The sequence below is a fragment of the Lutzomyia longipalpis genome, chromosome 3, assembly GCF_024334085.1.
Source record: "Lutzomyia longipalpis isolate SR_M1_2022 chromosome 3, ASM2433408v1".
In the NCBI taxonomy this organism is placed as follows: domain Eukaryota; kingdom Metazoa; phylum Arthropoda; class Insecta; order Diptera; family Psychodidae; genus Lutzomyia; species Lutzomyia longipalpis.
The window spans coordinates 26,168,483-26,184,496 of record NC_074709.1 but is presented as its reverse complement, the minus strand read 5'-3'; the positions used below and the strand labels follow the sequence as shown (position 1 = coordinate 26,184,496).

Here is a 16,014-nt window from a genome sequence, read left to right as displayed (position 1 = left end):
AGCTCTTGATTTTACTTCTATGCAGTTCATTTAAGTTATTTTCTGTTTGCATTTTTACAAAAAAAAAAAACTAAAGAAAATATGAAAATTTCTGCACAGTTTAGCACATGAAACAATTCAGAATTTTATTAAAAAAAATGGGATTTTTTGGTGTTCTTGGAAATTATAAGACTTCTCAATACTTTTGATCACGTCACGTCCAAATAGAAAAACATTCCCGTTAAAGAAAAAAATCTAAATTCGTAAAGAAGACGAAATATGATTAATTTTGCCTTTAAACATCGCAAAGAATGAAAGAAAAAATAGCCAGGATAGAGCTCTAGCTCAGAAACTCTTAAACTTCTGCGCTGTTCAACTTTCTTTTTTCTTTCTATGCTGATTAACAGCTTCTTCGTCAGAGTATGTGAAGAGTGACGTCGTGATAAGCATGCCTCTAAAAGCTTTTTGGATGTTCTTTTGGAATTTCGAATTAATCATTCAGTCAACGCAACGCTTCGTAGAGAACAACTTTGGACTTCTTTTTTAATTAAAGAGAATTTCTTTAACCTCTTCTTTCTCTGAAAAAATGATCTTTGTCGGTTTGGGAATAAATAAACATTTCTTTCTTTTTGTGATAATTCTCACAACGTTTGTGTCTGGCCAGCAAATCAAGCAAATGTGTCCAGATGTGTCGCCCATGAAGGATTTCGACATGAATCAGGTACTTATTTCTTATTGAATTTTAAAATAAAATAAAAGAAATTTATTAATGTAAAAAAAATTTTATCAAGTTCCTGGGAACTTGGTATGTGATCCAGAAGACTATAACCGGGTACAGGTGCATTCAGCATCAGATTACACCGCTTGAGAATGAGCGAGAATATAAAATTTCTCAAGTTTCCCCAATTGACCTCCTGGACAAGCTGCTGCTAAAGAATGAGCACACCTATGCGGGTTTTCTGGTTGCAAATGCCGCCTGTCCAGCCCGAATGAAGGTTCACTATGCCTTCAGTATTGGCGAGGAGGCCTACATTGTCGTCACAACGGACTATGAGACCTATGCTGCGGTAGTGGAGTGCACAGTAGCCGGGAGGACAGCCACAATCCTCTCACGCACGCAGAGTCTCTCGGAATTCCGATTAGATGAAATTCGTGCAATGCTGGAGAAGTTCTGCATCCGAATTAACGATCTCAGCACAATTAGCCACAAAGATTGCCCGAGAGATAACGTCCGGGGGCTCAACATTCAAATTGATCATGATCTCCTGTCTCCGGATAGATACCAGAAGGAATCTGACGCGATGTGGCGTAATCTTAATCAGGCAATTCAGGATGCTCTGAACAATGGAGCAAAGGTGAAATAAAAAGTTATTAAGACTGATTAATTAAATTTATTTAATTTTTCTTTTATCTTTTTTTTAAATAGTTTCTGAATAGTCTTTTCAAACGGAAGAACTAATAAAAGAAGAAGGACAAAGGATGCCAAATCAGGAGTAAAGGAGCGCTAATTGTGCCAAAAAATTAAGATTTTGTGATTTATTTTAAGAATAAATAGATAATTTTTAAATAAAGGAAAAATTCTTTTTTTTTTAGATAAATTCTTTAAAACTTCAGGTCCTAATAGTTTTATTCTAGAAATTAAATTTTAGAGGCAAATAATTTTACGTAAGCATGCTTAGGGGAACGTAGCCCAATTCAGACTTCAAATGAAGAAAGTTATGGAAGTTAAAATAAAATAGCAATAAATGGGCTTTAAAATGGTACCAAATTAATAAAGAAAAAAATTATTTGAAATATGGATTAAAGGTCTTTCAAGGCTCTGATCACAATTAAGCAATGATGCATATGCTTCATACACTTAATTGAAGTGATAATAAAGAACAATAGGGGCGTGGTTTTTACATGTTTGTGCAAATATTTCCCGATTTTCTCTTGTAGATTCAGTGGAAAATTAAAAATCGTTCTTTTGGATCCCCTTTGAATGATTATTGTCCTACTTCAGATTTTCTTTGACTGGTTTGCGTCTTGAAATTATAGTTCATGCGATGAACGAATCTGAATAGACTCCTTTCTTCCATTTCAATTCAATTATTATAAAATTTATTTTTGACGAATTTTTATTTCTTTTTTAAGAGAAAGATTTTCTTCCCAACAGCTTTTCCAAACTTTTTCATAAAGAAAAAATTCTTTTTCTTTCTCATTTCATTGAGAGTTTATTTATTATTAAAAAAATCACAAATTATCAAATCGAAGGATTAATTAGCGCCTCAGTAATGCTCTTCTATTCCTTATCCTGTCCAGTTTCTTCAATTCTTCTTATTTCCTCCGAAAAGGCCGTTAAGGAACTATTAAAAAAAAAATAAGTAAATAATTAAATTAAATAAATAAATTAATATGAATAAGATTTTGTACATTAGCCCCATTTTGAAAAGCTCCCTCAATCGCCTGGCCCAGATCTCGCACCATCCCTGTTGCAGCTTTACTTATCCTGTCCGGAGACAGAAGATCATGTCCAATTTTAATATTAAGCCCCCTGACGCCATCCCTGGGGCAATTGTTGTGGCTAATTGTGCTGAGATCGTTGATTTTGATGCCAAAAGCCTCCAATTTTGCACGAATCTCATCAATTTGGAATTCTGAGAGATTCTGCGTCCGTGAGAGGATTGTGGCTGTTTTGGCGGCACCAGCACACTCAATTATCCCCGCGTAGGTCTCATAGTCCGTTGTGACGACAATGTAGGCTTCCTCGCCGAAGCTGAGAGCATAGCGAACCTTCATCCGTGCCGGGGAAGTTGCGTCTGTGACCAGGAAGCCCGCATAGGTGTGCTCATGCTTAAGCGGAAACTTGTCCAGGATGTGATGCGGAGAAACTTGAGAAATTCTGTATTCTCGCTCATTCTCAAGCGGTGTTATCTGATGCTGAATGCACCTGGACTCTGTTTTGGTCTTCTGGATCACATACCAAGTTCCCAGGAACTTAATAAAGAATAAATTTTTGGAAAGATTCTTTTATCTTTAATTTTAATTTGTTAATAAGTACCTGATCGATGTCAAAATCCTCCATTGGAAGGACATCTGGGCACTTTTGCTGACCAGAGATTGACGTTGTGAGGATTAGCACAGAGAGGATGGAAAATTTTATTCCAAAACCGACAAATTTGATCATTTCTGGGGAAAATAATTAAGAATAAATGCTTAGAATGCTCAAAAACTGCAAAGAAGTTGCTCTGCGGGATGCTTCGCATTGACTGAATCACATTTCGCGATCGCAAAAGAACGTCCGCGAGCTCACAGAGAAGCTTATCAAGACACTCGCGATGTCATTATTCTAACTCTCTGACGACGAAGGTTTAAAGACTCTTAAAAATCTCTAAAAAAATCATAAAAAAAGATTTCTTTGTACTTCATTTATTTATTTAATTAATTTATATTTTTTCTTTATCAATAACATCAATTAAAATGAATTAAAATTAACACTAAATGATTGAATTTGATGAACCTCCATCACACGAGAAACCGCAAATGATGACGAATAGTGGGAAAAAGAATTTACAAACAAGTAGAAAGCAAAAAAAGTGGGAATGTTGAATCAACGCATTGGTGGAATCGGGGAAGAACAGCCGGTGGGAAGAGATTCTCAAGTGAGAATTAATTTTTTTTTCTTCCAAAGAATTTGGGGCATTATTCAAGCCACCCATTTGCCTTTGCATGAGGGACACATATTGGGGAAGTTTTCGTGGTATCTGTTGATGCAGGATGAATGAGTGACGACGGAGCAGGATGATGCAGAGCATGACAGGGCCTGTGGAAGGGAAGAAAAGAAATAAAATCATTTAAATTAAGGAAATTTAGTTTTTTCTCTCAGTGTTTTCAGACAATTTGCATAGATTTTTAGACGAAAGAATTAGAAGAGTTTGTTAGTTTTTAGAATAAATTAGGCAGCTACTTTATTAATTTTCGTATTTAATTTAGACTTTAAATTACATTTGAATCATTCAAAATTTTCTACAAAGAAATTCTATCAATCAAATAGTATAAAAATGATTTAGTTGCATATTTTTAGGGACTATTAGACAATCAAAAATGCATCAATCTTCAATTAAATTGAAAAGTTTCTCTCTAAAATTTAATGTTTTCTTTAATGATTAAAAATTCTATTAATAAAATTTCTTTAAAGTAATATTTAACATGAAAATAATTTCTCTTTACTTCTAGATAAAACACTGAGTTTTCTGAATATTAAGGATCTGTTTAAACACCCAAATCTTTCCTGACAACTTCCCTTAAATTCTTCTAATTAAAAATGTTTTTTAAATTGAATTTTAAAGGTTTAAAGGTTCTTTAATGTTGATTGATAAATTCCTTTAAATTCACTTGTTTTGTCTACTTTTAAGGGCTTTTTGGTTAAAAGAAAGTTCTAAAAAAATCTCAGAAATGAAAATATTATATTTTGTTAATTTTTTTTAAAGAATTGAGCTTTTTAGCAGAAACTATAAAGTCCCGCCTAAATGTATGCTAAATAGATATTAAAATTTTATGTTATTTTAATGTCGAATTAAAGATTTCTTTTTAAATTAAAAACGATTTTTTGAAGAATAAAAATCTTTCTTCATTCTAATTTATCGTAAAAATAATTTTAAAAAAATAACGTTTTTAAATTTTCTTCAAGTTCATTTAATAAGAATTGAAAGATTTTCAGGAGAATGCATCCTAAATCTTTGGTTTAACCCGTTCATATTAACTTTGCAGCGATTCTAACCTCATTTTTTTTATCTAAAGTTTTTTGCCAAAATTTATGCAAAATCATACCAAAAGATTTTTTAAAACAGTTCCAAAGTTAAAAAAAAATTATCTGATGGAGGACTCACCTTGTAGACGGTATTCTTGCAAATGAAGCACATTTGGATGTAATCCGCAAAGTGAACAGCCAGGTATCCATTGAACTCCACAAGCATCCTCGGCCCTAAGAAAATCATGTCGTCAATCCGATGGAAGTATCCTACATCAGTCCACTCCTCAAGGAGCTCTTCGGCGCGTCCCTTTGTGATGGGAGTCTCGAGTTTTGATGACAAATTGAGGACGTCAATGGGACTAATGTTGGCTTCCTCCGTTGTAATTATCTCCTTGATGAGTGCAGGGAAGAACTGAATCTCCTCGTGTGTGTAGACATTCTGGAATCTTTGTGAACAGGAAGTTTAATGTGATTCCATTGCAAGAAAACGCAAGAAATCTTACCGATTCTCCGGGGATTGTGTCGTTGAGACAAAGACATAAAATTCCTCTCCGGAATATTCGTACTTTGTCAGGGAAATTGCAAAGTCATAATTTGCTAATTTCTCATTGATCTTCTCAAGGGTTGGCTCCACTTCTGCATCCACAACAGCCGGATGCTCAATATCTGCAAGAGAATTCCCGGAAAGATGAACCAAAGAAGGCTAAGATTGAAAAAGAATTTGAGGTTATGTACTCACAGTGATCTTTGAGTTCGTCAAAATTATCAATAAAATCATCCTTTTCCATTATCCCGCGACCCATCATGACCATCACAATGGCCTTGTGGAAGGGTAGAAAATCATCCACCATTGTGGGAAAAGCCAGCAGGAAAAGCGCACGAAGAAAAATCACACAAAAACAACCCCCGCAAAACAAAACAATCGGCGCGAAAACTAAATCAGCTGATTTTGAAGTTTCATGACAAACGGCGCGTTTTTGCAGAAACTTCAGCGTGGTTTGTTTTTCTTTTCAATTTCTCGCATTTTTTTTGGCGAGATGATATCGTTTTCTCACGCGATAAGGTACAAGATAAAAGGAATCTTTGCGCGAAATCTCACAGCAATGGCCAAGGAAGCTGGGAAGAGAGTGGCTGTGTGCCAGATGCGTGCCACAAATGACAAAGAAGGGAATTTCCAGCAAGTTCAGAGTCTCATTGAACAAGCTAAATCCAAAGGGGCTTATGTGAGTATCATTTTCCGGGAGTTTTGTGTGGTGATTGAGTGCAATGAGTGGTCAGGAGGATTCTCAAAGGTTTCCTGGATCTTTTCAGTTTGTCTTCCTACCGGAATGTTGTGATTTTGTTGGGGAAAATCGCCAGGAAACGTTGAAACTTTCTGAGAATTTGGGAGGGAATCTCATGAAGGCTTACAGGGATTTAGCAGCAAAGAACGGGGTGTGGTTGTCCCTTGGGGGGCTTCATGAGATCCCCTCGGATGCTCCGGATCCCCCATCGAAGATCTTCAACTGCCACGTCCTGATAGACAGCACAGGGAACGTTGCAGCTTCCTACAGGAAGCTCCATATGTTCAACGTTGATACGCCGGAGTTTCGTTTCCGGGAATCCGAAGTAGTGGCTCAAGGTCGGGGATTGTGATGCCAATAGAGACTCCAATAGGCTCAATAGGGCTGCAGATTGTAAGTAAAAAAAGGGCGGGAAGATCCTTTCCAGGGGGAAGTTTAAATAAGAAGAATTCTTCCTTCCGGCAGTGCTACGACGTTCGTTTTCCGGAAGTGAGTGGAATTCTCCGTTCTCGTGGCGCGCAAATCCTCACCTACCCTTCGGCCTTTGCCTACACAACGGGCTTAGCGCACTGGGAGACCCTTCTGAGGAGCAGGGCGATTGAGAATCAATGCTACGTCATTGCTGCAGCTCAGATGGGCTATCACAATCGCAAACGTCGCAGCTACGGGCATGCAATGATTGTGGATCCCTGGGGTGTGGTTGTGGCTGATTGTGGGGAGAAGGAGCTGGACCTGGCTGTGGTGGACGTTGACCTGGACAAGGTGGCTTCTGTGCGAAGGAATATGCCTTGCGAGGAGCATCGTAGCTCTTGCCAGGAGATCTACACGCGACTCCCGCTGCGAATTCATCCGGAAAATCAGGAAGGATTCACCTTTGGGGGCTTCCCAATCCCCAAAGAGACGATTTTCTACGAATCAGCTCACAGTTATGCCTTCACCAACATCCGCTGCGTCGTTCCTGGACGTAAGTACTCCTCCTCATTGTCTTTTTCGTGAATTTCTCAAGCCAGAAGCCTCCATAAATCAATTCACTTTCAGACTGATTTACAATCTTCGCAGAGTTTCTTTGCTTTTTGATTATTTTGATTATATTTGCAAAGAAATTTTGAGAATTTTGAGTAGAAAAATAAATAAAAAAGGAATTTAATCCTCCAGATTGCCTAATTGCGACGAAGAAGCCCTCAAAGCGTCTCTCAGACCTCTCAACGGAGGAAATTGGGGACTTCTTCAATGCCGCAGTTGTCGTTCAGAGCGTCCTGGAGGAATTCCACGGCGTCGCGGCGTCCAATGTGACTGTTCAGGATGGGAAGGAAGCCGGTCAGACGGTGCCACACGTTCACTGCCACATCCTACCGCGAAGGGAAAATGACTTCTCCTACACGGATAAGATCTACTCAGAGCTAAGACGTCACGACAGCACCCCCGTTGACTCCAATCGACGCCCTCTCGATGAAATGATCGCCGAGGCGGCAAAATATCGCGAAGTGCTGAAATCGCGGAGGAAATAGGAGAAAGAAAAGACAGCTCAATGGGTACTCTGGTTAGTGCCACAACTGGGCTCTTTATTCCACTGTTTTTAATGCTATATTACAACAAAAAAATAATGATAAAGTCCAAAAAAACAGATGAACTCTCAAATAAAAGGTTTTTGTGATAAAACAAAAATGTTTTCTTCTTAATTTTTTTTCTTTAACACTTTCTGCCAATTTTCTTTTTTTTTCTTTAATTTCTCATTCCCCACTGATATAAAGAGCTACATTTTTAATGCATTTTATCCTACAACTAATTTGCAGTCTTTTGCTTAACTGTCTCTCAAATTTTTAATGCCAGTTCTTTAGAAAAAAAATGAAAAGAAAATAATTAAAAGAAACCAAAAATTATAATTTATTAAATAAAGGATTTATTTATTTTCTTTTTAAAATTCTTTTTCCAAGTCTCTTTGTTTTTTTTTTAATTTAATTTTTACTTCGTCTTTGATCTACAATCAGGCATTAAATACAAAAGGATGTGGTGGGTAAGTTTGCATAGAGTTTGATGAGAATTCACAAGCTTTAAGGCTCCTAAAAAAAACTTTTTTTAGCCAAGACACATTTCTTGCTATAAAACAGAATAGCAAATTTATATTGAATATAATAAAGATGAAAAAATATAACAAATTATGTGTTTTTTAGGGATTTTTTTCAATCTGAATTAGTCAGAGTAAAATTCGTTTGTAAAATCCCATAAAGGAGGGAGAAGGTAATTTTTATAGTAGGTATGTGTCTAAGCTAAAGTTTATAAGATTAAAAAAAGATTGAATAAAATTAAAAAAAAAACTCTGTTCGTTAAAGAAATTAATTAGAAAATAGAAAAAATGAAAAAGTTTTCAGTAGTTCTCAATTTGGGAACAATTCAGTGACATTTCGGGTTTTTCTAAGAACTTCTTCAGGTCAAAATTTAGTAGGAAAAACAAATCAATTCTCTTACTATAAAAGAATAAAAATATTCTAGAACTGAAGGAACTTTTTATTCTTTGAAAAACTATAGAGAAACGAATAAATTTTCATCTCTTTAAAAATTTCCTAATTTTTTTAAAAAAAAATTTATTCTTTTAAATTCCTTTTTTTTTTTTAATAATCTGATCTGTTTTATCTATATCAGTGTAATTTTAAGTAAAAACTTTCCTTAAAATTCTTTCTCAACTTTCTTAATAAAGTTAGCCGCACTTAAATATTTTTTTCTTAAATTATTTTTCTCTTCTAATTTATTTTTCAAAAAACTTTTGTTTTCAAAAGCTCGTAAATTCCCTCAAAGCATTCTTCTTCTCCAAACCTCCACATCCATTGTACTTATTTTTTTATTATTAATAAAAATTTCCGCCAAACAAAACAATTTTAGCTATTTATAAGAAATTCATAACAAATTTTATAATTTTTCTCATCTTTTTTTCTTTCCGTTTTTTTTTGGTTAATATTTATGGTTTTATTTATTTATTAATTAATTTATTATTTAGAGTATATAACAATTTGTTTTCTTTTTCTGTATAAAAAACACTGGCTTGTGATTAATTTTCTTGCCACGTTGAAGTTTTATTTTCATGAAAAGAGGCATTTTTTTATTTTTTATAAATCTATTTCTATTATTTCTTTTATATTTTTTGATGTTGTTGTTATTATAGAAAATGGGAGAGAGTTTTATCTTGATTAATTTATTTCTTGATTCAATTTTTTAGTTTTTAGTTTTCTTTAAATGTTATGAAGATATTTTATCCATCAACTATTTAGTTTTATTATCGTATAGAATTTTTTTCTGGAGAAATGTTTTAGGTATTATTTGGAGTAAAAATGTTTGTTTTATTTTTAAGGATAAGAAGCTGATTAAATTTATTCTTTCAGAGATTAGAAAATTTTCTTTTCCGTGGAAATTTCCTAAAATTCATGTTTTTTTCTCTTAATGGAAAGTAGCTTTCATTCCGCTACTTAAGAACACTTTCTTCCCTTTTTTTTCTTAACTTCAAAAGATCTCCCTAAAAAAGTTTTAAGACTAAAATCTTCCGAATATCTTGCAACATTTTTTTTTCTTTTTGATAAAAAATGCAAAAAAACTTTTTTTTTTACAAAATTTCTGTGGAAAACTCTTGTTTATTTTTGCATGGAAACTTTGGCATTTGAAAGCCCTTTGAGGACTTTCTTTTGCACCCTTAAAAACTATTTTTTTTGTATTCTTTTGAAATTAACATCAATTTGGAGCCCCGAAACGAGTCAAAAAACGAAGAAGAAGAAACGTTACAAGAAAAAGGAGAAGAAGGAAATGGAAATTACATAAATTACAATGAAATAATAAACTTAGAGACTAAAATGGCCATCCCATTGATTAAAGCAACATCTCACCCATGGAGAACCTCTTAAAATTAATGCAAATAAGTCGGATATTTTGGAGACATTCACTTCCTTGCAAAAGGAACAAAAATAAAAGATTAACCCTTTAATTTAAATTTTAGATAAGCACGCAGTTTGTTTGTTTTATTTATTTATCTTATATACTTTGAGTAGATTTTTCTTTTCAATATTACATAGAATAAAATAAAGAAGTTGTACAAAAAAAAAAGAAAAATAAATTTTTGGGGGCATTTTGTTAGAAAATTAACAAAAAGTCTCACCCGGCTCGAAGGAATTATCACATCTCACTCACCACCACCGCCGTCTTAGCTGTTTAGATTGTCATCCACTGATTGACAGCAGAGTGACGTAACGAGGGAGTCAAAGTCCCCCAGTGACGTCTCGAATTGCTCCAACTGCTTCGTCAGGTCCTCCACTTCAATGTCATCGTCCAGCGGGGAGTCTGAGAAGCCCTGCAATGGGGGCGCATTGAAGCAATCGCGGTAGAATTTCGCGAGGTCACTGATGGGGGTGTTTGTTGTTGCAAATGGGAAATGCTGCAAAGAATTTTTTAATTAATTAATTTTGCGAATTTTCTTTGAATTTCATCTTTTGAAATGATCAAAGAAAACGCTCAAGTGATTTTTCTTATGAATTTGAAAGGAATCTATTAATTTTAAGACGAAGAAAAAATAAAATTCAGACGAAGAAATTTTCGAAAAAAATATAAAAGAAATGTTCTATTAAAATCAGCTGATAAAAAATCGTATTAATCCGGTATAAAACACAGAAGTCACGCCCCTAAATTAGTAAGCTTGAAGCAAATGCATCAATGCTCTATTGATGATTTATTTCAAATCTGAAGTGCCGTTAGGAACTGCTACTAATGTAATTGCTAAAGAAATTCTATCTTCATATGATTCTTTTGTTGTTCTGATTATAATGAAGCATATGCTTCATGTACAAAAACATAAGAAAAGAGGTTAAAAGACGTCAATACGATTGAATTCAATCCTAAAATCTTTTTTTTTTAGAACAGCATGAGGCGTCCTAATTCTGTTTTCGTTGCTTTTACGTTCATTTTTTGTGCAAAATATTTAATAAAATTTTAATAGTTTATTAAATTTGTTTGTATCACTTTCCTTTAACTCAGGTTATTGACCTTTAGATGATTATTACACTTTGTAAGATTTTATTATTTTAAAGCTTCATAAAAATGATAATAATTTGTAAAATAAACTTTGCTCAGTTTGTTTTTTTGGGAAGATCAATTAGTTAAATATTTTGTATTTCAACGTTCAAACTTTATTTTATTGAAGAAATTACTTTTAAATTACATAACAATTTTACCTTAAAAAACTACAATTAAACGTTGGAAAATAGGGAAAAAGACGCAACAGGTCCAAGCAAAGTTCTTTAAATTTTACTTTACGCAATAAAAATGGAGTCGCATAAATAAAATTTGCTGCGTACTTGCTGTTACGTTAGAACCATAACCTAATTTTTTTCATTAGACTTTTTTAGGTAAAATATCATGAATGAATTTTTAATAACTTATAGAATAAGGCGTAAGCAATAAAATTAAGTAATTGTAGGAAGGTAAAAACAAATAATAATAATTTTGGTGATAATTCTAACCTAAAACTATTAAGTTTGAGGTTATGTTCTTTATAAACTTTAGCTAAGCTTTGGTTTTCTGGTTCAAATTCTCAAGATAAAACAAGTTAATTACTTCTTTGATTTTGCTTTCCTTATCTTACTCTATACATCTGTTCTTCTTAAGTTCTTATGTAAGCTTTTTCATCATTAAATAAAAATGGCGCCTAATTTATTTATTTTAGCTGTGATTTCTTGCTTTTCAGTCTTGTTTTTGCTTATTTCTGTCCTAATTTTTTATAGAAATCATTCTGTCGTCTTTACTTTTTCCTTTGCAGGAATGTTGTGCAAAATGATCAATAAACCAACTTTAAATCCATAAACTAAATTGTTTTCTTTCATCAGTAAGTTTTTCTTCTTAATCTTTTAACGGTTTTTGGGACTTTTGAACGAAAAACTTAACTGCTTCTATTTTATTTCTCGTTCCAAAAGCTTTTTTTTGCAAATTTTATTACAAAATGTGATCCATTTCATTGAATATCGTCATTAAATTAATTGGCATGAAGATAAAATTCAGCTGTAGCCGTTAAAAATATTTTTTGGTGCTATTTTTTCGCACAAGCGTGTGGAAAATGTACAAAAATATCTCCAAGATCTAATCAAAATGATTTCTCTTGTTATTTCTGTACGTTGTTTTTCGCCCTTTTTTTTCAAACCTTCAGCCACCACAACAATTAATTCCGCTTATTTTTTTGATAAATTCCGCGTGATATGAAAGAATAGATTAGATGGATTTTTTTCCTTGAGGCGAGTTATATAGATTATTCTTCCGCGTGAACTTATGGCGCCTGATAAGGCGCGTTCTTGAGCAGGTTAAGCATTTTCTTTGTCTTTTTTTAGCTGAACTTTGTATAATTGGAATTGGAGCGATTATGAAATGAAATTTTTAATCTCAAAATGGAAATTTGGAACTCACCAGTTCTTTGAGCAACTTCTCATCTTCGGCAGGGACAACTCTTGAGGAGGACCATCGCGATGAGGGCCTTCGTGTGAGGTCCTGTGAACTGGGTGATGATCCATTGATGTCCTTCTCTTTACTCTCCTCGGCAACTTCGAGATTTCGCGTGGCATTGTTGTTGTTATTGCACACGCTGGCATCTTCAGTACTTTGTGGTGGTGCTGCTGCTGCTCTCATAGCCCCAGCGGCGGGTTTCTCCTCACCATCTGCGGGATCTTCCTTTGTTTTCCGCAACAGCCAACTAAATGGTGGCGTCTCCGGGAGGATGTAGTCATCCTCTGTGTACTGTTTCGTTCGACTTGGATCCACAAACGCCCCAATTCGCATTGGTTTGTCCAGATCAACGACTTTCTTCTCACATCTGCAATGTATACAAGAATCAGCCCCCACGCCGCGTTAGTCATTTGCATTCCATCAATGTATTGATCATTGATCAACGGTCTAATCTTGCAACTAGCTCCGTGAGGTGATTAATCGAGGTTAAATTTATTAATTCAAGAAAGGAAATGTTACAATTTTCTCCATAAATTCTAATCAATATTATTATTTTGCATTTCTCCTTCCTGCGCTCTTTCCTTTCTTTTCTCTTTATTTTCTCATTTTTTTTCCTCCACAGAACGGTTTTGCTAAATTACCTCCCAGAGAATGAAAAAAATTCCCATGAGAGAGAAGAAGAAAAAAATATTGCCTCAAGAAAGCCACAAAAGTTATATAATTTTGGAGAATGTATCGCCGAAAAATAAAATAATTATAAACCACACAAAATTCTCTCCTTGCTCTGATTGTCTTCAATTTAGCAAAGAGATTCGGCTGCGCAAAAAATTTCCTTGAAACGAAAGAGGCAGCAAAGCAGAAATGATATTTATTTGGGAATCTGCGAGTTATATAAAAAATTTTCTCTTTAACCCTTGGAATGCGGAGCGGGGTCGTTGAACGACCCCAGCGCTATATTTCGTGTTATATCTCCATAAATATATAAGATACCATTCCCATCTTTTGGAAATAAGTTCTTTGGTTATCTGAGGAGGTTGTGTAAAAATTTCAGCTCAATCCGACCACCACAAGAAAAGTTATTAAGGAAAATGTAGAAGAAGGGAATTCAAAAATTGGTGTAACGGTCATGCTGCGGAAAATTTTTTAGAGCATAAACAACATAAAACATAATTAGAAGCATGTAAATGTACAAAACAATAAAGAATATTCGAGAAATATTGCCATTTATCACTTTGCGGGAAGTTAGGGGAATGTGAGGAAGAGTGAAAAAAAAATTGCAGTTTCTTGGCAAATTTCTCAAAAAGAAATTGTGAAAAATGATTGAAAAATGTTTTTCCCTAATATCTCCTTCTAAGTATTTTAGGGCGACGAATTTGTGGTGCAGGGTGCAAGAGGACTATATAAGGAATCTATAGGCACTAACCCGACAACTCCAGGTTGTATAGTTTGGGAGAAAATTGGCCTTCTTTTTGGGGTCGTTCAACGACCCCACCTTCGCATTCTACGTAACTACCAAGGCCTCCGCATTCCAAAGGTTAAATTTTTGGTAAGTTGGAAGATTTTTTTTTAAATAGAAAAGAAACAACATTGAGCTAAATTCTCAATATAGAAAAAGAGTTTGGCCGTAGAAGTGAGGATTTGCATTAATTTTCAATTAATATGTGACTCGAAAAGTAAATTATGTGAAATGAAGAAAGAAACGTGATTGTGAGCGATAAACAATTTAATACATAGATAGGTACAGACTGTTGAGGAAAATTAGGGACAGTTTTTATTTATTAAACTAAATAATGAAACACGTGAAAAGAAGTTTCACGTATGTTTCATTAATGCTTCAAAAAATTATCCATTCTGTGAAATTTTCTTTAGAGCATTGATGCATATACTACGTGCATCATAAACGGTCAAACAAGTTACAATAGAGGAGTGATTTATGATTTTTTTCAAGAAATTTCAATAAAAAAAAACTCTTTTAGTATTTTATTAAATGTTTTACGAAATGTATTCTAATTTAATAAATTAATTTTTCTTTCTTTAAAATCAATTTTAAAGACAGACAGGAATGCTTTCTTGATCATGATGTAAACTTATTATTTTTTTAAATTATTATATTTCTCTACTTTGAAAATAAATTTTAGATAATTCTCATGTAGATGTGATTGTTTTTGAAATGTTTACTTATATTTTTCAGTTTATTTTTAGATGCTTCTAATACAAATAGAACTATAAAATAGATTAGAAAGAAATTCCAATTATTTGCAAATGTTTTATTGATTGAATAAAAGTTCTTCTTTTAAATATTATATAACTATCGGTGAGAAATGTGAATAATTTAATTTTTTTCTTGACGTAAACAATTGATAAGACAGATAAGACTTATTTACAATTCAATTTGCATATCAAGCATAAGCATTTTTGCAAAGAGTCAATGTCGTTATCAAGATTGGGAAGAATTGCGGATTTTCTTATAGTTACGCAAAAATCATCCGATTGCTGCCTAAAATCACAAAATTATTTCAATTAAATATCCTTCCATAAGATAAGGTAAATTGCTAATGAAGCATATGATGCATTGCATATGCTCTATGTTGTAAATTAAATAGGAAAAGAACAAAGAGAATTTACAATAAAATGCAGTTTATAAGCATTTTTCATTCAAATTCTTTCTGATTTTTCCCTCTCATTGCAATGAAAAGTCTGTTCAGATTTTTAAAATCCTTTTCTGATTCTCAAAAATGAATAAACTCATTTAAAAAACTTTATAACATTTCCAGAAGAAAATTAAGAATTTTTCTTAAACTTCCTTAAGCAAAAATAAATTAATAAAATTAAAAAACTAAATGAAATTCTTCGTTGAATTTCCCACCTGTCCTCATACTTCTGCCACCGCGTGTTTCTCGTAATACATACATTCCCCACTCTCTCATATACAAAAAGAAAATATCTTTCCCCAATAAAATTCCACCTATCAGTGGCTGACACATCAATACAACTATTTTCCGTTTAGTCAGCGATCTTTGCGCGCGTCAAAACTTCATGAGCCCAATAGCTGGGGCTTTGGCAATAAAATGAAGAGAATTAACGTGACTTTGACGGGGATTTTGTGGGAGAGAAAAAATTCGCAATCGATTAACGCTGTACTATAATTTTTCCATTTGTGCCCCTTCGCCCCCCATTCTGGCCCCTTACAGGCGCCACAACATTCCACACCGTTTGCACACTACAAACTATTTTTCATACCGATTCTATCATCTCTCTCTCACCCTGCAATTTGCTATGTAACCTTTTTTTTCCACTTCACTCTACTTCCCGCCCTAATCTGCTTACAATTTGCCACCATGTTTTTGCACACCTTCCCTCGACGTGTGATGTGTGGCACGTAAAAAAATAAATAAACAAATAGGCGCCACATTGCATAATCCAACACCTTTCGGGGAGAGCTTGCAAAATTTTTGCGGTGGTGCCTCTTTTTTTTGCGCACTCCTTGCATGGCCACACAGCCATCTGTTGAGCTTTTTGGGGGCCCATAAAAGTGCTCACAGTGGGGTGAAAGAG

General features: G+C 33.9%; 5 protein-coding genes across 5 annotated transcripts in view; 2 read left to right on the top strand and 3 right to left on the bottom strand.

The window, feature by feature from the left end:
- Window positions 1-619: 619 nt before the first annotated feature.
- Window positions 620-1,519, top strand: LOC129793541 (apolipoprotein D-like). The gene is made up of 3 exons (XM_055833648.1): window positions 620-700; window positions 771-1,334; window positions 1,406-1,519. The coding sequence occupies exons 1-3, from the start codon at window positions 656-658 to the stop codon at window positions 1,436-1,438; spliced, it is 642 nt and encodes a 213-aa protein (XP_055689623.1). The 5' UTR covers window positions 620-655; the 3' UTR covers window positions 1,439-1,519.
- Window positions 1,520-2,226: 707 nt separating this feature from the next.
- Window positions 2,227-3,287, bottom strand: LOC129793539 (apolipoprotein D-like). Its single transcript, XM_055833646.1, has 3 exons — window positions 3,020-3,287; window positions 2,392-2,955; window positions 2,227-2,324 (listed from the first exon to the last, which is right to left on the bottom strand). Exons 1-3 carry the CDS (start codon window positions 3,143-3,145, stop codon window positions 2,286-2,288), a joined length of 729 nt encoding a protein of 242 aa, XP_055689621.1. The 5' UTR covers window positions 3,146-3,287; the 3' UTR covers window positions 2,227-2,285.
- Window positions 3,288-3,377: 90 nt separating this feature from the next.
- Window positions 3,378-5,657, bottom strand: LOC129793540 (non-structural maintenance of chromosomes element 1 homolog). The gene is made up of 4 exons (XM_055833647.1): window positions 5,451-5,657; window positions 5,215-5,377; window positions 4,848-5,157; window positions 3,378-3,781 (listed from the first exon to the last, which is right to left on the bottom strand). Exons 1-4 carry the CDS (start codon window positions 5,560-5,562, stop codon window positions 3,665-3,667), a joined length of 702 nt encoding a protein of 233 aa, XP_055689622.1. The 5' UTR covers window positions 5,563-5,657; the 3' UTR covers window positions 3,378-3,664.
- Window positions 5,658-5,702: 45 nt separating this feature from the next.
- Window positions 5,703-7,659, top strand: LOC129793512 (nitrilase and fragile histidine triad fusion protein NitFhit). The gene is given in 5 exon segments (XM_055833609.1): window positions 5,703-5,934; window positions 6,023-6,341; window positions 6,344-6,387; window positions 6,460-6,958; window positions 7,150-7,659. Coding segments are annotated over 5 exon segments (1,401 nt in total). The 5' UTR covers window positions 5,703-5,748; the 3' UTR covers window positions 7,503-7,659.
- Window positions 7,528-16,014, bottom strand: part of LOC129793516 (autophagy-related protein 13 homolog) — a 42,348-nt gene continuing 33,861 nt past the window's right edge. The window contains exons 4-5 of the mRNA XM_055833614.1: window positions 12,424-12,826; window positions 7,528-10,408 (exon numbers count right to left, since the gene is read on the bottom strand). Coding sequence (XP_055689589.1) covers window positions 10,178-10,408; window positions 12,424-12,826 — 634 coding nt within the window. The 3' untranslated portion in view covers window positions 7,528-10,177. The remainder of the gene's footprint in view (window positions 10,409-12,423; window positions 12,827-16,014) is intronic.

Bases quoted from the DNA above. Each gene is read 5' to 3' on its own strand.
- LOC129793540 (XM_055833647.1), bottom strand. From the start codon at position 5,562: ATGGTGGATGATTTTCTACCCTTCCACAAGGCCATTGTGATGGTCATG. The intron at 5,158-5,214 runs GTAAGATTTCTT...CTGTTCACAAAG, and splicing joins ACACAATCCCCGGAGAATCG to ATTCCAGAATGTCTACACAC. The intron at 3,782-4,847 runs GTGAGTCCTCCA...TCCCTTCCACAG, and splicing joins GCAAGAATACCGTCTACAAG to GCCCTGTCATGCTCTGCATC.
- LOC129793541 (XM_055833648.1), top strand. From the start codon at position 656: ATGTGTCCAGATGTGTCGCCCATGAAGGATTTCGACATGAATCAG. The intron at 701-770 runs GTACTTATTTCT...AATTTTATCAAG, and splicing joins AGGATTTCGACATGAATCAG to TTCCTGGGAACTTGGTATGT. The intron at 1,335-1,405 runs GTGAAATAAAAA...TTTTTTAAATAG, and splicing joins CTCTGAACAATGGAGCAAAG to TTTCTGAATAGTCTTTTCAA.
- LOC129793539 (XM_055833646.1), bottom strand. From the start codon at position 3,145: ATGATCAAATTTGTCGGTTTTGGAATAAAATTTTCCATCCTCTCTGTG. The intron at 2,956-3,019 runs GTACTTATTAAC...TTCTTTATTAAG, and splicing joins AGGATTTTGACATCGATCAG to TTCCTGGGAACTTGGTATGT. The intron at 2,325-2,391 runs GTACAAAATCTT...TTTTTTTAATAG, and splicing joins CTTTTCAAAATGGGGCTAAT to TTCCTTAACGGCCTTTTCGG.